Source organism: Lacerta agilis, chromosome Z, assembly GCF_009819535.1.
Source record: "Lacerta agilis isolate rLacAgi1 chromosome Z, rLacAgi1.pri, whole genome shotgun sequence".
NCBI lineage: Eukaryota > Metazoa > Chordata > Lepidosauria > Squamata > Lacertidae > Lacerta > Lacerta agilis.
The window spans coordinates 17,204,275-17,227,884 of NC_046331.1; the positions used below are offsets into that span (position 1 = coordinate 17,204,275).

At 46.2% G+C, this 23,610-nt stretch overlaps 2 protein-coding genes across 4 annotated transcripts in view; both read left to right on the forward strand.

The window, feature by feature from the left end:
- Positions 1–4,426: 4,426 nt before the first annotated feature.
- TMEM250 (transmembrane protein 250) lies at positions 4,427–8,170 on the forward strand. The gene is made up of 2 exons (XM_033138375.1): positions 4,427–4,507; positions 7,556–8,170. Exon 2 carries the CDS (start codon positions 7,697–7,699, stop codon positions 8,114–8,116), a length of 420 nt encoding a protein of 139 aa, XP_032994266.1. The 5' UTR covers positions 4,427–4,507; positions 7,556–7,696; the 3' UTR covers positions 8,117–8,170.
- Positions 4,430–23,610, forward strand: part of NACC2 (NACC family member 2) — a 55,029-nt gene continuing 35,848 nt past the window's right edge. The window contains exon 1 of one of the 3 annotated variants that reach the window (XM_033138372.1): positions 4,430–4,507. The gene's annotated coding sequence lies outside the window, so the exon portion shown is untranslated. Of the gene's footprint in view, positions 4,508–19,315; positions 19,368–20,123; positions 20,185–23,610 lie in introns of those variants that run through there. The other 2 variants (XM_033138373.1, XM_033138374.1) reach the window with 2 other exon arrangements.

A 23,610-nucleotide genomic window follows, 5' to 3' on the forward strand; every position in this document is an offset into this window, starting at 1 on the left:
AAATTAAAAAGACCCATTAGGGTATTGCTCCCTAGCTTCTTGATCATTTTTGTTTCCTCTTTCTCTGCACTTTGAGGTGCTCATCGCTTGAGTAATTACAAGTTGGTAAGAATGACCTCACACCATTTAAAAATAATGTGAGGGTAGATCCCCACCTTTTAGGAGGAAATTTAATTCTTTTCCTTTTAGCAACCCTATTGGAAGGAACTATCTTCTTGCTAAGGGCTCCTCCTAATGGCCAAACATCAGAAGCACTCCCAACAAAGAATTCCTCCGAAAGAGCTCCAGGGAAGGTTTTATGGGGTTGGCACAAAGAACGGACCTTACTTTAAACAGGGGAAGCTATACTATGAAACTAATGAAGCTTAAGCTTCCGGGCCCCTAATCCTGGAGGGCCCCCAGAGGTGACCTTAGTCCACATTGCTTTAAAAAATTGGGTCTGGTAGACCAAATTTGAGTCACATGCCTGAAAAACAATAAGACATAGGAATTTTTTATTCACATTGATGACTTTGACATGTGACATAATCCAGTAAATTATAATTTTTTTTAAATGGACATATAGCGGTAGTACTTTTATATATATATATAAGTGATCTGTTGTGGAACAACCCCATTGAAGAAGATAACGGTGGTTACCCAGACCTTGTTACTGGTTGCAAAAGGCCCCTCCCATAACAGGATCCCCAAAATGTATGTCTGCCACTAACTTTAAAAGCTGTTTTGAAAATAGTTCTGCTTTGTCCCATAAGTCAACTAAAACCTGAGGTCCAATGAAGTGCATAGCTGAGGGTTCCAAGTCATGCAACTCAGGAATAAAAGGCTCTTCAACAGTAAGGGCTCTCAGAACACCAGCAGCTGCAAGCAGGTGTGGGTGTGGAAGGCCAGGTTATATTAATCCTTATTTTGAGCATCCCAGTTGCTAGAGCACCATTAGTTTCTAGCTACCTATAGGTGGAAGAGGGCCTTTTGTTGGACCTTGCTCAGAATAGATCCTCTTTGTGTCTGGACTGCTGTCTTCTAATGCTGCTCCAGGGTCATATTTTGGACTGAGATTGCTTGTGCCTGATTCTGTTTTGACTCTGACTTTACAGTTTAGACAGTTGTTTTGTAATTTGGCTTGGTGCCTCCGCACACATTGTACCAACTGGAACAGGACTGACCATCTCCTGGCCTAACCTACCTCACAGGGCTGTTGTGAGAATACAGGGAGCGGGAAAACACATAAACATCATTGAGACTGATAGTTGTCCCTGGGGATTCTAACTCTCCAACCTCCCCCTCCCCACACATCCAAGTGGCAAATAGGTGTGCATGGGATGTTTGCCTTTTCCTAAGGCCCATGGCAGTGAGGGAAGTACTACTCTCCCAATTAAATTTAGAACTCGTGTTTTGAAGATGTAGAGTTGGCATAAAAGGTAAAGGTAAAGGTACCCCTGACCATTATGTCCAGTCGCGGATGAGTGGGGTTGTGCACTCATCTCACTCTATAGGCCGAGGGAGCCAGCGTTTGTCCGCAGACAGCTTCCGGGTCATGTGGCCAGCATGACTAAGCTGCTTCTGGAGAACCAGAGCAGTGCACGGAAACACTGTTTACCTTCCTGCCAGAGCGGTACTTATTTATCTACTTGCACTTTGACGTGCTTTCAAACTGCTAGGTTGGCAGGAGCAGGGACCAAGCAACGGGAGCTCACCCCTTAGTGGGGATTCGAACTGCCAACCTTCTGATCGGCAAGCCCTAGGCTCAGTGGTTTAGACCACAGCGCCACCCACGTCCCTAGAGTTGGCATAACTGGTGACAAAATCCTGAGTTATCAGAGGTTCACTCTCTCCTCTCCTATCTCACCCTTGTTTGGGCTCAGGTGTCCAGAAGCCCCTTTCCTGCTATTCTGTGGTTGTTTTGCTAAGCAATGCTGCTCTTATGAATATTCCAGCTGCGTGGATTTTGTTGCTGCTAAGCTGCCACCTTTTGGAAAGGTTTGCACATTATGCTGTCCAGCATTTCTCACTGCAAGTTGTTCCTACCTGCTCTTTCCCTTCCGCCTCTTAGTGTTGAACCCTCTTGTAATTCATCACTCCTGGTGATCCAGTTTATTCTTACTGTTGATTAAATTAGTAAATGCAATCATAATCTGAAGTGATTTAATTGAGAGGATTTATTTGAACATGACAGTTTAATGCATGTTTGATAAACTATTATAAGGTTTAATTTTGATTTTGCATAATTTAACTTTTAAATCTTCACAGGAGGGTCCCCCATCAACTATTAATGACCAAAATAAACTCTTTTAAGATGCATATATTTATAATTTATTTTGAAGACCAGGTTTTTGCCTCCTCGGTGTTGTTCTAGTGACAAAGTGACAAATATATTGAAAATAATATTTGGAGCTCTTCAGCGGTGCTATAAATCTTTAGGAATGCATACAATTTATTAAAAGTTTGGAAAAGTTAGCATTTATATGGCAACAAGTGACAAACAAATATGTGTGTTTGTCTTCCCAGGTGACCATCAAACACCCTGCTCCTTGCCAGCAACTTTGATTTGGACAAATGTTGTTGTTGTTGTTGTTCAGTCGTTCAGTCGTGTCCGACTCTTCGTGACCCCATGGACCAGAGCACGCCAGGCACGCCTATCCTTCACTGCCTCTCGCAGTTTGGCCAAACTCATGTTAGTAGCTTCGAGAACACTGTCCAACCATCTCATCCTCTGTCGTCCCCTTCTCCTTGTGCCCTCCATCTTTCCCAACATCAGGGTCTTTTCCAGGGAGTCTTCTCTTCTCATGAGGTGGCCAAAGTACTGGAGCCTCAACTTCAGGATGCTCCAGTTTGGACAAATGGGTTACACTTATTGCAGTGAGACTCACCTCTTCCACCTTGTCAATGCTTACACTCTTCAATCAACAAGAAGGTGAGTTTTGTCACTACTAAAATTAGTAGAGCCACAAGGACCCTGGGGGCACCGCAGCTCCCTTGTCACAGGTAGCAAAAAGCACAGCACCTCTGCTTATATAAATTCAGCATTAGCTTCAGTAAAGGTAATTCGATATACCGGTATAATCTACAATTCTTTTTTGCAGTGTGGTGGGTACTGCTTGAAGAGGTTCCTTGAGCATATGAAAGCAAGTTCAGGTAGCTATTTGGGCTAATTACAGCCTTCATTTCATTTTTTATAAACATGAATGCAGGCGAAAACCTCCCTGGTGATGACTTCATGCCATGAGAATGCAGCAGTTGCTGTGTGTGTGTTATCCATTCATGGCAGGAAAGAGAATTTCATTGATACAGATGATTGGCTCCAGAAGTGGGCGTTTGCCCACCATGGCAATTTATTACTAGATGGCCATGGGCCAGCCCTGGTCTCAATTATTTCATTATGTACATGTGTACTACTATATATTAATAAATATGTAGGCTATTAAACTCAATGATAAACTAACTTCTCTAGCAGGGGTGGGGATGGGGAATCTCAGGCCTGGGGACCAAACAATCTCCTGAATGCCCTGTTCTGCACCCTCAAGTGCTTTTGCAAGGCTAAGGGTGGTTCCCAGGATATTTGCAGGGCAAGCAAAATATCCCCGGTAGTGCGGGAAGCCACATATTATCAGCAACTGATTTTATCCCATATTGTTTTTATTCCTTTGTGTTAGCTGCCTTTGCAGGCTGAAGGTGTGGGGTAAAATTTATGTGGGAGATTGAAATAAAAATCCAGTGCCACAGTTAACAGCATAACAAAATAATAAAGTATCTGAAGAAGTGTGCATGCACACGAAAGCTCATACCAGGAACAAACTCAGTTGGTCTCTAAGGTGCTACTAGAAAGAATTTTCGATTTTGTTTTAACAAAATAATGGTTGATTTCCCAACCCCGTCCTGCCTTTCATTTTTCCAGCTTTCCCTTTTCAGGTAGGAAAAAGTAAATCAATTGTATGTTCACACTATGCACCGAAAGCGCTATGAGGCCACTTTAAAGAGCCCTGGCTCCCCCCCCCTCCCGTTCCAAGAATCCTGGGATCTGTGAGCTGCAGTTTGCACAGCGGTTTAGCAATCAATCCCTTTTCGCAAGGAACTCCGGGAACTGTTACTGTAGAGCCTCGTACCCATCTCCAGTACCATACACAAACTACATTTCCCAGTATTCTTTTCGTATTTTTTTGGGGGGGGGAGGTGCAGAGCCACGACTGGCTTTAAAGCAATATGAAGCCACTTTAATGCATGTCATTGAATGTACCCCAAGGGCCCAGCAGGCCTCGGACTTTCCTCTCCGTTGCTAGGTAACCGCTTCCCGGTTCGCACTTCCGCCTTGGAGGCCGCGGCGGATTGGCGCCCTGCGATGATGCCATCGGCCCGCGCGGCTCTTTCCTCGCCGCTGGCCCAAAGGAAGGAAGGCAGGAAAGCTGAAGGGACAAGAGAGACAGCTCAGTCGTGGTGCCGCCGCCGCCCGTCCCTCCCTCCTTCCCGTCCCTCGCTAGCCATGGATAGTCTCCGCCGCCTCCGCTGGCCCCCGGTGAGTCCATGGAATGTCCCGCGGGTGAGTGTGAGGCGGGAGAGCCCCAATAATGCCTGGAGGGGTTGGGAAGGGCAAAGGGCTTCTGGAAGTTCCGACGGCGATGGTTCTTCAGCCCCTTGAGGGAGTTCAGGGCGCTGCACGTGGACCCGCTGCCCTCCTCCCCGTTGTTATAATCCCCACAACAGCCCTGCGAGGTAGGCTGGGCGGATTCGTTGGGGCTGGCCCGGCTTCTGCCTGCCCCACCCCATTCGCCGCCCCTCTCACCCCCTCGCAGACAAACAAACAAACAAACAAACAGGTGAATGGATGGCCGGCCCTTTGGGCAGCCTGGAAGAATTGAGGCCGCCTGCTTTTGCACTGCAAAAAATACCCCTGCCTGGCGACTGCTGATGACTGAGCTGCTCTGTGGGACAGCTTCCCAGTGCACCGTCCATGGGGTCACCAGAGCACCAGCCATGCTCCTGCTGTTGCTGAGTTTCCCTCCTTTGCCTTGTTTGCCCCTGTGAATGTGGGGCTTACGAAAGGCCCTGCAGAGGGTGGCAGGAAGGATCTCTGGTTTGGTTAGTGATAGAGCATGGTCTGCGGAAGGTAGCATCTCCTCCAGGTAGGGCTGGAATCCTGCCTGAAGCCCTGGAGAACTGCTGCCAGTCCATGCAGGTGGGCAAGATGGGTCAATGGTATGACCCTGTATTGGCCACTTTACTATGTGTGATAGTTGACAGGGAAGCAAGAGACATCTTTAATGTTATACTGGTAAATTGAGATGGAAGACCTTTGTAGGAATATACAGTGTTTTTTCTGGGGGTACTCAAGGGTATGCAGTACCAGCACTTTCCCCCTCCCTAGAAAAAAAAGCATTGGTTAAAAGTGTGGCACTTACTGTAACAACATGGTGAGTACCAGCACTTTTTTCTCTAGGTGAAAAGCACTGCTTATCAATAAACCCACATCTGAGTAAAAGAGATTGCTACATCATGGCAGAAAAGTTGCCTAGTGAGAAATAAGATGCAGACAAGATTCACTCATTTGTGCATTCATTGTTTATTTGCAGACATGCCTCTTGAGTAGGGGTCCTATTTGCTTCCTGGGATTTATTTGTGCGGAATAAATCACAGTTTGCCTGAGTGGGAAATCTGAGCTGGATTCTTGATCTGAAGCTGTAGTGCGCAAGTGGCAAAAGAGTGTTAGTGACCTTCATGAGAGGTCATCGAGCATGATGGTAGTAAGCTCCCCAAATCCACTTCTTGTTCATCTCCACATACAAGGTATTGGCAGAGATTTTAAATTGGTGACTGTGTTCCATATTGTAAGTGGCAGCTAGGGGCTATGCTGTGGAGGCAAAGTAGTTTAAGAAATGGTTGTGCTCAGCTGTGGTATCTGGAAGAAAGGATGCCATATGCTTTAAGAACAAAGATGCTATTTCAGTGATTTTTAATGAACTGAGGAGGTTCACCTGGCTCAGCAGAGGAATAATTCATTTTCCCTTTCTTGGATCAAGAGACATATGCAGATACTTGACAGTGTCATTGGAAGCAAATATACTTTTGCAGGACAGAAGTGCAATCAGAATCTACCACTGACTGGGCTTTAATCTTGTATTTGTATTCATAATACAAATTGCTGTTGCATCATAGAGTTTAACAACACATTGTGTGTTTGTGCAAATTTATCTCATGGTTAACGTTTTTCAGTTACTTTCCTTGGGGCACTGTTGTCAGAATGGAGCTATGCATGGCAAGTAGACAGTGATCTGGACTCATTGCTGCAGTGTAGTGAGTAATAAATGTGTCTTCTGTAATGAATCCCCTGTGCTCTCATCAGCTATCTGGAGATCTAGTGGGTGAGATTCGTTGCGGGGGTGTTAGGCAGGATAGATTGATCACAAAATCAAGCCCTCAATAGCGTGAAGTACTGTGTGTTTAAAACATTACAAATACAGGGGAAATGTTATAGGTAGCCTCTCTGAAAGGGTCCTTCCAGATGCAAATGAATGTACAGTACATTTTACATATGTGATGGTGTATTGTATGTGGACTTTTCCCTGTGCCTATGACAACATGTCATATGTAGAATGGCCTTTTAGAATCCACCTATTACAGAAGAAACCATCCCAGTTCTTGACCAGCCTGTCTGTCCACCTTCCCTTTTTTTAATCACCCGGATAGAGCTCATTTTCTGGTCATACACTCCCTGGCTTTCCGACATCCAAACCAACCTCCTTCCTTAGCAAAGCTAAACTGTTTTTTGGCATTTTATTGCTGACATTCTAGTCTAGTTGCTGAATTTTCTTTGACTTTGCAGCAGCTCAGCCAGTGGTTTAGGATTCACCATCCGTCAGTTTTTAACCTACTTATGTGTGAGAATTTTGCGTAAGCTGTTCATCTGCGATCCTCTTCCTAATGTATTAAAATCTCCATAGAATTCCCTCCAATAGTTGTTCTCTTGCACTTGTTCCATCAGTAATTTTCCAGGCTTGGCAATTGGCTAGGAAAATCTTAGAGTGAGTTGACCAGTTACAATCTGGAAATGTTTTGGAGCATTCATGGGCTAGGCCAAGTTGACTTTACATATGAGTGGCCTGCACAACCAGACCAAAGGTGGTCCATCTAATCCAGCATCATAGTCTCATAGTGGCCAACCAGATGCCCCAAAGAGAAACCTGCAAGTAGAACCTGAGTGCAACAGCACTCTCCCCACTTGCAATTCCCAGCAACTGGTACTCAGAGGCATACTGCCTCTGACAGCAGAGGGAGAACATTGCCATTGTGACCAGTAGCCATTGATAGCCTGTTTCTCCTTCATGACTTTGTCTTCTCTTTATAATTCATCCAAGTTGGCCTCCTGTGGGAGCAGGCTATAGTTTGCACTGTGTGACAGGTGGCTCTGAGTGACTCTGCTTTTGGCTGCTGTCTGGGAAGCAGCCTTTTGGCCAGCATGGGTGCAGATGGGCCCTGGTTTGGAGCCAGCCTTCCAGCCCTCCCCATGGTCCTCCTTGCCCTCTCAGGTTTTTTCTCAGCCTGACTCTCCTTCTGTTCCTTCCTGCAGGCAGCCTCCATCCCGGCAAGTGTTTGTGCTCCTGGGTCGCCGGTCTTCCCCTCCATCTCCACCTTCACCTTCACGGATGCTGCCTGGGTCCTCCCATGCAATCCCTGCTCTCTGGCTCTGTAGAAGGTGGGGTGGTGCCTGATGCCTGTCATCCCCATCCCGCGGCGGGTCCGCTCTTTCCATGGCCCCCACACAACATGCCTGCACTCTGCCTGTGGGCCGGTCAGGACCACCCACTTGGTGCGCACCAAGTACAACAACTTTGACATCTACCTGAAGTCCCGGTGGATGTACGGCTTCATCCGTTTCTTGCTGTACTTCAGCTGCAGCCTGTTTACCTCCATCCTGTGGGTGGTGCTGTCTGTCTTGTTTTGCCTCCAGTACCTCAGCATCCGGGTCTTTCTCCGTTTCCAGTACAAACTCTCCATCATCCTGCTGTTGCTGGGAAGGAGGCGTGTGGACTTTAGCCTCTTCAACGAACTGCTCATCTATGGCATCCATGTCACCATGCTGCTGGTGGGGGGGCTGGGCTGGTGCTTCATGGTCTTTGTGGATATGTGAATAAATAAAAACCAGTGCATGTCATTCAAGGAGGCATGTTGGACTCTAAATTGGGTTAGGTCTTGTATGTGTGAATGCGTCCTCTTCTCCCTCACTTAGTCCTGCTGCTGAGGTGTATAAATTAATGGGTACTCCCTGAGAAGTAAGGATTGGAAGTTGACTTGGAAATTCATTTCTAATTCTTCATTGCCTTTGGTTGGTAATATGTGGAAAACAAATCCATTTTTATCTGCTTTTTTAACATAAGCACCTGCCATATGTGGCCTATGGCCCATCTAGTCCAGCATCCTGTCCTTCCAGTGGCCAGCCAGATGCCTCATTGGGAAGCCCAGAAGCAGGATTCAAGCACAAGAGCCCTCTCCCCTCCTGTGGTTTCCAGCAAATGGTATTTGGAAGCATTGCTGCCCCCAACTGGAGGCAGAGTATAGCCATCATGGCTAGTAGCCTTGTCCTTCATGAATTTGTCTAATCTCTTTTAGAGCCATCCAAAAGCCATCTCTTTTAGAATCTAATGATATACAAGTGGGCCCTGCAACAAATTGTTGCAGTCCATTCCTGCCTCTTAACAGGGACCAGCCAAGATAACCTCCAGGGTGTTCCATCCTCCCCTTGTTTTCTTTTCTAACTAGCACTCAAAAATAGGTTGCCACTAAGCATGCTGGATCCTCATTCTTTCTAAAAAAAGTATTTGATGTACTTCTGCGAACTTTTGGGGGCTCTTTCCTCCTGTTGCTCAGTGGCTGTTCTTTCTCCACTCTTTCCTGAGTTTGCTCTTGGAGGGAGGGATGTGTTGTGTGCTTGCTGCCCCCAATGCCATTCTCGGGGCAGCCCCTCAGGATCTCAACGGCCTGTTGCCATTCCACTGCAGAGTTGTGGGCTGTTCTTTTGCTCAGACTATTGAAAAAACATAGCCTGTACACAGACAGTTGTGCACTCCTATCCCTGTATCTTGGCTGAGGGATGTAAAATACAGAACTCTGAGCAACTGTTTGTTTCAGCACTATCATTTATCTATTTTATTTCAGAATTTGTAAACTCCACTGGTGTACAAAAATAGAATATGAAACATAATACAAATCTCAAAACAATGAAAACTGTGAAGCCAACAAGAATTAAAAGGCACAAAAATATAAGTGACCAATTTGGGAAAGCTTGGTGGGGAAAACATTTTTGACAAACATTGGAAACTGAATGGTGTTGGGTCCTGCTTCCCTTCCAGAGGAAGAGAGTTCCACAAAGCTAAGAGCATGTGGATTGATGCATTCTTGCCCCTCGTTCTGAGATTTCCTCTCAGCCCCTCGTTCTGAGATTTCCTCTCACATTACTACCCCCAGTTCCTTTCAGGGTTACAATGATTTCCAGATTAAAGTTGAAGATGGACTGGGCTAGTGTAGCCAAGGTAGGCGAACAGTGATACCAATAAGGGTCTCCCAGGTTCAGCTCTTGTCTCTGCTATGGGTTGCCAAGCAGCCTTAGGCTAGCCTCGGCCCCTCTACAACACGGTTGTAGTACTTGCCTACCTCACAGGGTTCTTGGTATAAAGAATGGGAAGCACTCTGAAGTGTGTGTTTTTCCAGTGTTGGGCTGTGTGCATTCTGCAGCAGGAACCAGTTTTGCATTTGCAGAGTGATCCACTGACTCATAATGCTGGAGAAGACTAGAAGAAACTTCTGCAGCTCTGGAGAGGGAGAGGGAGAAGGAAGAGAGAGCTTTTGCTTGGTATTCCATTTAAGCAGCAAAAAGGTGGAAGAAAGGAGGTGGAAGAGCCTCTGGGAACATGGACTTCTTTTGGAGGAGAGAAATGTGGAAGGAATCTCTGCCTTGTGAGTTGTTGTTTTTTTTTGGGGGGGGGGGTGAGGGGCTTCATCTCCTGCTCAGCTTCCTGCTGCCCATGCATTGGACCTTGGTCATATTTTGGGCTAGTCTTTGCTTCCAGTCATAGTTTCAAATGGACAGGCTTTTCCCAGTGGTGGGTCTGCCAGTGTTGTAGACTGAAAGTCATTTATGTGCAGCAGGATGCCAGGCAGGGATGACAGATTCCAAATGCTTGTTTGCCAGCTCCCTGGGGCATCTGGATGGGCCAACAACATGGAGCCCTTTTTTGAAAGAGAAAGTGAGAGAGACATGTTCCACCTCCTGGGATGTGATTTGTCACTGGGTTTCAGTTCCAGGAATCCTGGGCCTTTTCCATCTCTTTCAGCATCTGCCCCTGGTGGCTGTCACTGCCTCCTGTGGGAGCGAGTTCCAGAGTTTAACTATGTGCCATGTGAAGAAGTCCTTCCTTTTGTCTGTTCTGTGTTTTGCTTCTGTCTTTTACTTGGTCAAAGAGTTTCTGTAGTTCTTGGACAGGGTGTGAGTGGGAAGGAGAATAAAGATCTCCTTTCATTTCTTCGTGTGCCAACCCTGTGACTTTGCTCTCTCTCTCTCTCTTTCTCTCACCCCAAAGCAAAAGATTCTGCACAGAAAATGACCTACGGACAAAATTGTTGTTCAATAATAGCCACAAATCATATTGCTTTGAATTAATTTCTCTTTGGTTTCTTCTGTGTCTGGGGTCTACCTTGATATATAGTTACATGGCAGTTTTAATCCAGGCTACAAATAAGGATTTTTTATTTTTATTTTTAGAAGGAGGAGGATGTTGTTTGTATCGGTAGATCTTGCAGGACCATTGTAACCAGGGAGAGGAAGCTTTTCTGTGGTGTGGGATGCCTGATATAGGGAATATAGCTGCTGGGGTCTTGAGGTCATGGCTGAGAGGCCAAGAGGAGCGGAGAGTAAACTTTTGCACTTTGCATGCTGGTTTCCCTCCAGCTCAGTTTTTTGGAATCCCTTTTATTAACAGGTTATTTCTGTTGTTGTGAATCAGAACACATTGTAATAAGGAGCGGCTCATTAAAGTGTCCAACACAGAGATTGGACTCCAGCCATCTCCTGAGGCCTTTCCTTGGCCCCAGTCCCCGTCCTGTGACACATCCATGCCCTTCACCCCCACCCTGCTGCTTTGCCCTTTCTATGCTGTAGCTGCTGCACCATAATTCAGGTTATGCAAATGCCATACTATGCTATGCTGTGACGTCCAAGAAGAAACAAATTAAGGCCAGGTGGGGTCAGAAAGAAACTGAGCACTGATTTTCTTTTTCCTAGAAATGTGTTCCCTGAAATCTTGAGAGGCCAGATAAAAGGGGCCACATGGATGAGTGTTTGGTTTTAGTTTTTTGTGTTTCTGTGCAAATTCCTAACCAATTGGTTTACTTTAAACAAGTAGGGCCCTGTTAATAGCTGGGAGGGCAATCTGGATTATGCTCTAGGAGACATTATCCTACCCTCCTCCCTGCCTGTTTCCTGCTGAGCTGGAGAAGGGGCAGGACTCTCAAAGCCCTTGGATTCCAACTCCAATCCTCATCATCTCTGACCATTGGCAGCCAGCAGACTCCTGGGAGTTGAGTCCAGCAACACCTGCAGGGCTACAGATGCTCCCCAGCTCTCCTGTACCCCCACTTTCTTTCCCTTGTTCAACTTAGGCCTCCTCCTCCGGAATTTGCCTTATTAATGGCTTAGCGGCCATATTCTTTCCAACCTGTGACTAGTTCTCCCTCAACTTCTACAGTAGCCAGATTAGCTGCACAGATGCAAAGGCTCTGTGTGTGCGTATGTGTGGCTTGCCATCCCAAATGTCTCAGCTGATATACATATATATATTTAGAGTATATTTTTAGGCTACCCAACCCCTAAACATTCTCTGGGCAGCTGGCAGTAAACATTAAACACATCAAATATACAAAATGAGTCTTGAAGCATTAAGGATAAACTCAGCACTGGAGAGCCAAATCTGTGCTATAAACTCATCCTGCTTAGAAGGGTGTGGCCAGAGGACCCCTACATTGTTAATATAGGCCAAGGAAAATGCCAGTGGGGGTCTCTGGGGACCCTTTGGGGTTGGTTCCTCTCACAGCATTGGTTGGCTGCTGAACTTGGATCTGGGAAGGAGGTATTCTCCCCCCCCCCCATGTCAAGCAGGAGTTGCCCAAAGGAGGCATACAAGGCACCATCCAGCCACCTTAGGGACCCCACTTCAGATTTGTGTAGGGTTTACTCCATCCTGGCTAATAAAAGCAAGTCGGGAAGGGCTGGGCAATGAGCTCTGTGGGGTGGTGAATGCTTCCCTCTATGAGGGAGCCTTCCCAGACCCGCTGAAAGAGGCGGTCATTAAACTGCTTCTTAAAAAAAAAACATCTTTAGACCTGGCCAATATGGCCAACTATCACCCAGTCTCAAATCTTCCATTCTTGGGCAAGGTGATGGAGCCGGTGGTTGCTGAACAACTCCAAGCGTGCTGGGAGGATGCGGACCATTTGGATCCCTTCCATTCGGGATTCAGGCTTCATCATGGGACTGAAACTGCCTTGGTTGCACTGGTCGATGATCTCCGGCGGGCTAGGGACAAAGGTGAAAGCTGCTTCCTAGTTCTGCTGGATCTCTCAGCGACCTTTGATACCATCAACCATAACATCCTTCTGGACCGTTTAGGGAAGCTGGGGGCACTGTTATGCAGTGGTTCCACTCCTTCCTCCTGGGCCGTGTTCAGAAAGTGGTGGTGGTGGATGAGTGTTCAGACCCCTGGGCTCTCACTTGTGGGGTGCCTCAGGGTTCCACCCTTTTCTCCATGCTTTTCAACATCTATATGAAGCCACTGGGAGAGATCATCAGGGGGTTTGGGCTGGGTGTTCATCAGTATGTGGATGATACCCAGCTCTACCTCTCTTTCAAATCAGAACCAGTGAAGGCAGAAGGTCCTGTGTGAGTGCCTGGAGGCGGTTGGAGGATGGGTGGCAGCTAACGGGTTGAGGTTGAAGTACAGAAGTACTGTTTTTGGGGGACGGGTTGGGGGACTCCCTGGTCCTGAATGGACCAACTGTGCCCCTGAAGGAGCAGATGTGCAGCCTGGGAGTAATTTTTGATTCACAGCTGTCCATGGAGGTACAGGTCAATTCTGTGTCCAGGGCAGCTATCAGCTCCATCTGGTACGCAGGCTGAGACCCTACCTACCCACAGACTGTCTTGCCAGAGTGGTCCATGCTCTAGTTATCTCCCGCTTGGACTACTGCAATGTGCTCTATGTGGAGCTACCCTTGAAGGTGACTCGGAAACTGCAATTAATCCAGAATGCGGCAGCTAGACTGGTGACTGGGAGTGGCCGCCGAGACCATATAACACCGGTCCTGAGAGATCTTCATTGGCTCCCAGTACATTTCCAAGGACAGTTCAAAGTGTTGGTGCTGACCTTTAAAGCCCCAAACAGCATCGGTTCTGTATACCTGAAGGAGCGTCTCCACCCCCACCGTCCAACCCAGCCACTGAGGTCCAGCACCAAGGGCCTTCTGGCGGTTCCCTCACTGCAAGAAGCGAAGTTACAGGGAACCAGGCAGAGGGCCTTCTCGGTAGTGGTGCCCGCCCTGTGGAATGCCCTCCCATCAGATGTCAAAGAAATAAACAACTATATGACATTTAGAAGACATCTGAAGGCAGCCCTGTTTAGGGAAGTTTTTAACGACTGATGTTTTAATGTATTTTTAACCTTCTGTTGGAAGCCGCCCAGAGTGGCTGTGGAAACTCAGGCAGATGGGCAGGGTAGGAATAAATTATTATTATTATTATTATTATTATTATTATTATTATTATTATTAACCTTTTCCTAAAGATGTTCCACAATGCAGTGCGTAAAAGGTGGCATATAAATAATAAATTATTATAATAATTTTTCATTGCACAGAGTTGATAGGTCTGTGGAGGTGACTCTTCTGGGCTTTATCCCAGAGGCCAGCAGGCGAAAAGATGATTTGCTTTATTCATTGCATCTATTTATATCCTGCTTTCGAAGGCGGCTTCTAAGTTTCCTGGTGCTGCACTCTGGGCCCTTTTCCAGTTTGGTGTTGATGTTTTGATGACCTTGAGGCTCTCCTGTTTTGCTGGCAGCACATGATGTGTGGGGGCAAGGAGGGGGCTGGCACCAGCTCAGAATGTTTGTACAGCGTTTGCTGCAGTGAGGCTGGAGATGCAGCAGTAGCAGCAGTAGGAGCAGACTCTGTTGGCGGTGGAGGCGGCTGTTGTTCAGCTCTCCTGGAGCAGCGCCAGGCTCTGTGCTGGGTGGCTGGGGCTGCTCTTTGCCCAGTTTAGAGTGCCTCTTTGTTCCTGGCTCCCTTATTGCTGTTGTTTGGCCTCAGGACCCGTGGATCGTGCCCAGCCAAACATTTTGCCTGCCCTCTCCTGGGCAGTGGGGGTGATTTATCATGAGCCAGGATGCCCCCAAGCCCTCCCTCTCCCTTTACCCAGGGAGAGAATGGCCTTAAGCAGCTGGGTGGGGTTAGATGGCATGCTTACTAGAGAAGACTGACATGCCCTGACAGTAAAAGTCCAGGCTGAGAGACTGTGCTCCCTTGACTCTGACTGTATTGGCTTAATCCACAACCCAGTGCCCTCTGATAATTTTAGACTACAACTCCCATCAGCCCTAACCCACCTCGAAGTAGACCCAGGGGTGTAGCAAGGTAAATTGGTACCCGGGGGCAACAAATTTTTTGTCACCCCACCCCCAAGGCATAGGAAGTTCAGGTGGTACCCGGTGCAGAAAATTTCTTGTTAAACCCCCCCATTGATTCCCCCCCCCCGCAAAAATGGTTTTACGTTATTTCATATTTTCTTACAAAGGAATAATAATAAGTAATGATAAAAAACCTTTTATTTATATCCCTCCCTCCCTGGCCGAAGTCGGGCTCAGGGTGGCTAACATCAGATGCATAACATTGGTATAAAATCAAACAATAATTAAATTACCTCCTAAAAATATCTCAACATCAGATTAAAGTCTAATTAGATGGCTTTCCACGGGGTAGGGTTGGGAACAGTAAATGCTCCCTGAACTGAAATTTCAGCCTTCATGACATAGGAAAACAGCCAAGTGAACAGCTATTTTGGTGGAGGAGGGTCAAGATATTAACTGATATGCATGAAATTTCATATATAGCTATATAATCCCTAGTATAGTAAGATAAGACCTTCGGCGCAGGCATTTAAAAAAAAATTCAAATTTTATTTTTTAAAAAAAATGTTCCTTGATAATTTGTCACCCCCTCCATTATGGAACCTGGGGCAGCCTGCCCCCCACCCCCCTTGCTACGCCCCTGAGTAGACCTATCCTATATGGATTTTGCCATTAGTTGTAGTTTTGGGTTTGGGGTGGGGAACCTCCATGTTGTGGCATAGTCTACCTTTGAGTACCAGACCTTGGGTGAAGGCTACACCGGAAGGGCCACTGCTGCTTTTGCACCAAGGCCAGATAATAGACAGACAGCATCAATTATTTGAAGGATTTTGAGATGTTTTTTTCTAACGGCAGGAGCTGTTTGATAGTGAAAAAAGTGACATTGGAAGGTGGTGGACTGTTCTTTGTCAAAAGTTTCTTTAGCAGAGGTTACATGGCTACCCATCAGGGATGCCAAGGGGGTGGGCAGGGTGGACTAGATTTGCTTTGTGGGGGGGGGCATTCCAATGTCATCCTTGGAAGCACACTTCTTTCATCAGGATGAAAGACCATTATCAAACTTTGGGGCAAGAGCTGGAAAACCCAGATACCTAAACTGGCTTGTTGGAGTTGGGCATCATACTGTACTTTGGGTTCAAGTTAATGAGGTGGGGGGAAGGAAAGGAATTGCTCATTCAGTATTAGTACCAATATCTATACCTGAGCCAATAAGGAATGCAAAAGCTTTGGCTTGCCCCCCTCAATTAGATTTCCACCTTTTCCTTTTCTTCCTTCCTTAATTTTGTTTGTTCTTTTTGTGACATAGACTACCTGCCTACCTCTACTTCCCCCCTTTTGTTTGCAATAATAGCATCAGACTTGAAATATGGATGCCTTCTTAAATATTTCCTGTCATGCCATCAATCAGATATATATTTACAGTCATTCATTAAACTAGAGTGTACATTTCATCCCTTCCTCCTTGGAATTTTAATGCTGCTTCTGGCTGAAATGCTGTGTGAATATTCAGGTGGGGGTGAGGAATCAATCCCTGCACCAGCAATGATGTCACTCTGAGCTACAATCAAGCATTCTGTTAAAAAAAACAAACCCCAATTGGCATTGCAAAGTCCAATGTATATTGATTGCTATAGGAGAAATCTACAAGGAGGAGGAGAAAGAGAGATTTTGGCTTTGCTTTTTGTAGTTGAGGGCTGATGCTCTGGTTAACACTCTGGTGTTTTAAAGTAATATGATAACCTTGTAATAAGGCCCTATGCTGTGTGTGTGTAGATGGTCTATGACTCTATCTTCCTACAACCATGCAGAGCTGAGAACTGTCTTCAGAGGACTGTCTTTCTACTGAGGAGAGAGCATAGCACAGCAGTCTTTGGCTGCAGTTGGCTTCAGTGGCCAAGGCCTACTTCTTAATTGTCTACTCTCTCTCTCTCTCTCTCCCCCCCCCCCCAGTAATGGGGTCTCTTCTCCTTCCCCATTTTTTGAATGCTATATTTGCACTCCATGTATGACTCCTGCTGTTGATCGGGAGCCTACCTCAAGTGTTGTTTTCTTCATTTTTTGGCACCCATTGCATCAAATGTTTTGGGATGTGTTAGAGTGCTTGATTACAGATTGGAGGCTTGTTAAGTATAAAGAACTCGAGAGCCTGAAGAAGCTCCAGGACAAGGCAGCAGACAATCTTATCACTGGAGGACCAAATAGGAATCTAGATGCATCTGGAGATCTGGCCTGGATCCACCAGGACCCAAACGTTGCTGTGTTTATAATCAAAATGCCCCCCTGCATGTGGAAAGTACATTTAGGTACCATGTCAATGTGAATCTAGGGCATGCTCTCTCTACATGTAAATACAAAATCTTTTAAAAATATAATTCTGCAGTACATTATTGTGACTCCACACTGTTTCTCTAAATGCTGGGTGTTAATGAAATTCCTCATCCTTTGGCAGTTTTTGAAGCATCACATTATTATTTTTTTAAAATCCTCTAGCATGGCAAGTAGCTTGAAATGCAGAAATGTCTACACTGTGGAAATTGAGAGAAGAGGTGCTTAGAGGCATCCTCTCCTGAGGAAGACCTTTCACAGGGGCTGATCTGTACAATTCTTGAAGCAAAACCAGCACTAGATTCATGCCCCACATTTCATTGTCACTAGAACTGAAGCTGCACCATAGTTAGCAGCACCAGGCTGAGCTAGTGGGCCACACAGTTCATTGCCTTTCTGTTTACATTCCAGTCATTTTTATTCTTCATCTTTTTAATTTAATTTTATTAATAAAATAAACCAAAGATAAGGAGCATAAATAAATCCTGTAATGGAAGGCTGAAAGCAGCATAAGTTGTACATGATGCTTGGGCTTACTGTTCTAAAACATTACAAAAAATGCCTATTTCCCCATGAACCTGTTAGGCTGGTTTGCATGTATCCCCCCCCCCTTTTTGATGTTAGTTTAGTCATATGGGTTTGATAAGTTAGTTTAGTCATATGATATCCTAACATATCAGATATATTATTAGCCTGAACAGATTTCAAGGGTATTTCTATTTGAGAATAATTCCAAAAATGTGTATATGGTCTGCTTTATTTAATCCACATCATCAACATTTATCTGATCGTAACGTAATTATTTCTGAATTTGTATCAAGCTATGTACCATATTTTTCCATGTATAAGATGCTCCGTTTTGGGGGACTCCAAATTAAGAAAACACCTCTCAGCACTACCTGTATATAAAACGATCCCCAATTTTAAACGTATTTTTTTTTGTAACCCCCCCCCCCCTAGTTTTATACAGTGGTACCTCTGGTTATGAACTTAATTTGTTCCAGAGTTCTGTTCTTAACCTGAAACTGTTCTTAACCTGAGGTACCACTTTAGCTAATGGGGCCTCCTGCTGCCACCGCGCGATTTCTGTTCTCATCCTGGGGCAAAGTTCTTAACTTCCAAGTTAGTGGAGTCTGTAACCCGAAGTGTTTATAACCAAAGGTACCACTGTACACAGAAAAATACAGTAAACGACCATGTGCATGTCTACTTTTCTCATTTCTGGTCCTATTCCCAAGTGACCACACATGGAGGCTGCTTGGATGGGGCAGGGGACTACCCAGAGGCAGAAAAAGGGCAAAACGCTTTTTTTGGGGGGGGGGCTTACAATTGCTGCCTCTTTCTCCTCTGATTTGGAAGCAAAAGATGGGTGGTGGTGGTCATGGGATCCACCCCCCTCTGTAAGGCCTTCCTGGTGCAAATCTTGCTATCTTTTTGATGCCAAGTAAGCACTTTCCTTTGATGGAGTGGTGATGGTAGTTATTTATTTATTGCTTTCTATCCCACCTCCTTTTCTCCAAGGAAATTATTCTGCTTTTATTATTATTATTTTTATTTTACTGTATGGTTTTATATTGTTGTAAATCCATATATTTCCATGACACATCAGTATATAAATATTTTAATTAATAAATAAAGGTGCTCAAGTGTGCCTATACACTTTCCCCCCTCCTCCATTTTATCCTCACAACAACCCTGTGAGGTACCGGGTAAGTTAGGCACAGAGAGTGGATTAAATAACTCACCTTATTAATTTTTATAGGGTCATAAGGTTTTAAGATGATGAAAATAAAGCGACTGTTAAGTTCGGTTTTAAAAGTTGTACCCTGCATGGAAATGTGACTCTCTTCATCTGGGATCTGCTTGAGGGAGGTTTCTACAACACATATACACACAAACTGCATTGTAGGCAACAAAGTTCTCCTCAAAGTAGAACCATTGAAAGCAATACATCTAAGTTGAGGCACATCCATCACACTCAGTGGCTCTGCTCTTAGTACTAGCAATGGGTGCATATTATTCTTATTAGGTTGGTAACTCCTTGAGGTCTTTCTAGCCAGGATATTCCCTCACCTCTCTCTGTTCAGGCAGTTTTGAAACCCCTTTCTCTTCTATGGCCGGGGCGGGGAGGCTCCCTTCCCCCTCGGGAGCCCCCCTCCCCCCAGTAACTAAAACTGGTGTGTGTGTGTGAGCCACCCCCCCACACCCCGTCAGTGTTGTAGGGCTGAGCGGGTAGAGGGCTGGACGCCCCCCCCCCCGCGCCTGCCTGCCTCCCCCCTCCTCCTCCACGATCACTTCCTGCCTCCAGCCGGGAGGAGCTGCCGCCGGGGAAGAAGGAAGGAAGGGAAGAGGAGGGGGAGGAGGGCCCCGCCGCCGGCCCCACAGGTAAGCCGTCCGCCTCCAGTCTTACCTTTCCCCAGGAGGGAGGGGAAAAGGGGGTCTCTCTCTCTCTCTCCCCTCCTTCAATCCCGCTTGCTCTGGCGCACCGAGTGGGGAGAGGGCGTCAGCTGCCAACCTCCCCGGCACTGCCCTGCGCCCCCTTCCCCCTCTTATGTCACCCGAGTCTTCCTCACCCCCTAGAAGTGGACAGGACAGGATAGTAGAAAGACTGTCTTTCGGAGACTCCCCAGCGACACTGATGATTTCCTCTTCGCATTCCCCCGTATGAAGGGAAATCTGGAAGGGGGGGACCCAAACTCGAGCACGGCTTGTCCTTTTCGCAAAGTGGTCTAGGACGACTGTGTCTGCTGGGAGCCAGGCTGCTGAACGCGTGGGGAACCCTGGGGGTTGGGGGCTTTCATGCCTCTTTAAAGAGAGGGCGTGGCCTGGGGTGCGGGTTGGGGACACCTGGGTGCTTGTTGTCCAGGTGCTGCTTCTCCCGCCTCTCCTCTGGCCGCGGGGGCTGCTGGGTGTTGGAGAGCAGCAGCACCTGCTTCCCCCCTCCCCGACAGTCGCCTATCTCGCCCCTGCTTTTGCGCCCCTCCACATCTGCTCTTTGAAGAGAGACACCGCAAATTCCATTCTCTTTTTGTAGGGGGATGGGGGGCAATTTAGGACTCTTTCCCCTGACGCCTCTGCACCTGCCTGCTCTGCCAGCTGAGCACCTCCTTGCCAGTTAAGTGTCAAGGTCTGGGAAGGGGGAGCGGCACCCCCTGTCTCAGGGCCCCTGAAAAGACAAGCGGCTCCAGACAGCCCACAACTGGTAAGTGTTCCTCTTGGAGACCATCCCTCAATCCTTCTCTTTGCTGGAAGAAGGGGGATGCAGACAGAAGGAGCTGCCCTCTATACCTGTTGCATCCCTTTCTGGGGTGAGGGAAGTGGTCCTCATTGGTACAGGAGTTCTCTTCTGATTCTCTTCACCTGCACACGCCCCCCCCCCCCAACTGTAAGAATTCTTTGATGGGTTATGTGTGGTAGATTCTGCTTTGAATACAATTAGCTCAGTATGTTAATAAAATTAACAGAGCACCTGGATATTGGGTGCACGAGATGGTCAGCGAGCAAAATGGCTTATTGGCTGTCACTTTGCAGGGCAGGATGGTGTAAGTTTCCAAAGGCTAGAACGAGCCAGAGGACTTGTGATATTTGCTTTTGGGGAAGAAGGTTCTCTCTCTCTCTCTCTCTCTCTCTCTCTCTCTCTCTCTCACACACACACACACACACACACACACACACACACACACTTACTTCCTCCTCCTTTACTGAGGTGAGCTGCTTGGATATTTCTTACCTCAGCATTTTGATGGACCTTGCACTTTAAATGCTTTTAGAGAAGGAGGAGGATTTTGGCAGGTGTTGCCAGGACACACCTGGCAAATGCACCCTCAAGGGCACAGGAGCCTGCGGGTCTTTGCTTCTGTCAGACATTTGAGGACTTTGCAGAGGGGTCTGTGTTCTTGGTTCCAAAGATGTGCAGATAAAAAGATTCTCAGTGTAAGAAACTGTGTTGTTGGAGGTGGACTAGAGAGGAGATGGGGCAACTGGTAGACACTGGTGCTTTTCAAGAAAAGTAACCTTGGTGTTATTGAAGAATTTTCCTATGTTGGGCAGTTTTAAAAGATTGGTTTCTTTATTGAAAATTATTTGACAACTGGAGTAGAAATATGTTGTTTTTTCATTTCTTAGTCTTTCTCTCCAAATCTCTTTACACCCTCGGATGGAAGTGGCTTCCTCAAAATTTGCTGTTGGTGGGCCAGACTGGCCAGCAGGTGTGATTCTGCTCCCCTATGGTCAGTGTATACCGGTATGCCTCATGGGAAAATGACTTCTCAGAATTTCTTAAGACTGTTTTGTTTTAATGAATACCTGATTTTAGTTTAGGAGCAGTGGTGCACCGTCTGAGAAGATGGTGAGGCACATAAATGGAAGTTTGTTTAGGAAGGGCAGGAGGAGAGCTGTTAGAATTTGATAGTGTTGTGTATTGTCCAAGTTGATCAAGAATATACTTCCTGACCTCAGCAGGTGTGTGTGTGTGTGTGTGTGTGTGTGTGTGTGTTTTCTTGGATTCCAAGCCAGATAAGTGCCTTTCCCAGTGCAGGTGTGTTCCTGAACATGCTGTGGTTAAAATGCATTTGGTGCCCCAGGACTCCTCCAAATGGTTCAGCTTCTGTGAAGAGGAGGAGGGGGGCACTGAACTCCAGTACGTGAGTGTCTGTGCTGCGGCAGCAAAGTACAGAAGCACTTAAAAATGACGTGGATCCATTACATGCTGCTCCGTTAATTGGGAGACTGACTTGTGTGTTTCCTCCTCTTTGGGAGGCATTTTGCAGGGCTGTGCGGATTGATGCCCTGGCTGCATGCCCAGGGTTGGTCTTGTGACATGAGGAATTGATGAGCTGGTACATGCTCTTACCTTTTGCTAACTGAAATATTAAAGAGCAGTTGAAGTTGAATTTGGTAAACAGAGTGGAATTTATGGCTGTTCTCTTCCTGTCAAAGCTGCTCCTATGAATTAGTATTCTGCTGCCTGAGCGAAATATTTTCCTGTCATGCAGTTTCTGGGCCTGACTCTTATGATTTTAGCAGCATTCACAGTTTGTGTTTATAGGGTGATTTTAACAATTTCTGAAAGTCCTTAACAAACATACCTGTCCTCAACCTGTACAGAGGAGACACTCCTGAGCCCTGAATTGTTGGTTTCAGGAACAACGTGGAGTTTTCTGGCACAAGTTTATAGTTTTTATGGACTTAGGTCTCCATTAGGGTCATGAAGTGTTATGCAAGGCTTCAAATAAAGGTACACTTCAAATTTCACTTTAAAGGTTTTTAAAGCAGAAATGGTGCCAAATTGTAGTAATATGTGTAGAGTGAGGAGAGTTTTCCCAAGGATGACAACTCTCTCTTTTATTACCTTCAACTTAGTAATATAGAAATATTTTCTCCTAGCTCTGAAGGAAAGAGTGATTTCTTCACTGGGGGCTGTTTGGATGTGATGTTTTCCTGGGCTTTTGGCTTTAGATTTGTGTCCAAGCTTGCCATCCAAACATGCTTCTTCATTCTGTGGGTTTTGCTTCTAAATGTTTAGGCTCCAGCTGTTGTGTGGTCTCTGGGGAAAATGAAGTTGTACTGCTGGTTAAGTATTTAATGGTTATTGTATTTGTATTTGTTCAGAAACCAATAAAATTGTTTTTTCTTTAAAAAAAAAAGTTGGAGGGGTAGCTTTGGGGTATTGCTCACAGTTTCAGATGCAAGGAAAATGATACTTGTGCAACAGGGCAAGGGTGGTGCTGGTGGTGCTACTGGAAGAGATCCCACTCTGGTGCATTTGTTCCCTCCTTTGTTCCCTAACCCAGAGTCATCAGAAGCCAGATGAAGTTAAAGAGCAAAGACCTGCACCATTTTTAGCAGGTGCTCAGCCTCCACAGTGGATGGGTGTAGCTTCAGAACCCCTGCTGTGTGCCCTGGAGGCCTTAATGGGGCCCAGTGGCAGACGTGATCCTATGAAGTATGCTTGGCCCCACTTATCTAGTGGTAGAAATGTGGAGGTGCTAGAAGGAGCATCATTCACATTCTGGTGCTCCACCCAGTCAAGAGCTAGTGGCTCAGGTCTGCTCCAGTTGTGACTTTGGGGCAGTCATCAAGGGCAGTCCTAAGCAGCACTTGGTGCTGACAGACACCACCAAATATGGGGAGTAAAAGGAGGCAGCGATGGAAATGAAGGGCTGTGCTTTTCCCTTCAACTAGTGGCTTGTACCTCGTGTTATTACTTCTTCCCTTGCCTTGTTTAAGTTCTATGCAACAGCAGATGGCTGCAGAGAGAATTGTACATTTTTGCTAATTCCTCTCTTAAACTCTGCTGGTGTCTCTGAGGCCATCTGAGAGCATCTTGTGCAAATTGCTGGCTTAACATTTGCCTTGTTGTGAGTTGACTCTTCTTTCTGTGGGGCTCGATCTTGACAGCCCAGTTTATCTCCTGTTTTAGGGGTGCTTGGCTAACAAGATTTGAATGAAGCCATTTCAAATGTGGAAATTAAAACATGATTAGTAATCAGGAGAGTGATTGTTCAGCCAGCTAACAAGAGAGCACAAACCTCCCAGGGTCCTTTCCTTCCCCATCTGACCTGCCATTACATCCCAGTGACAAGGCTTTTGATAATCTCTGTGCCAATTTTTTGTAGCAAATCCAAGG

Excerpts from the sequence above, each read along its gene's own strand:
- TMEM250 (XM_033138375.1), top strand. The coding sequence starts at position 7,697 with ATGCCTGTCATCCCCATCCCGCGGCGGGTCCGCTCTTTCCATGGCCCC.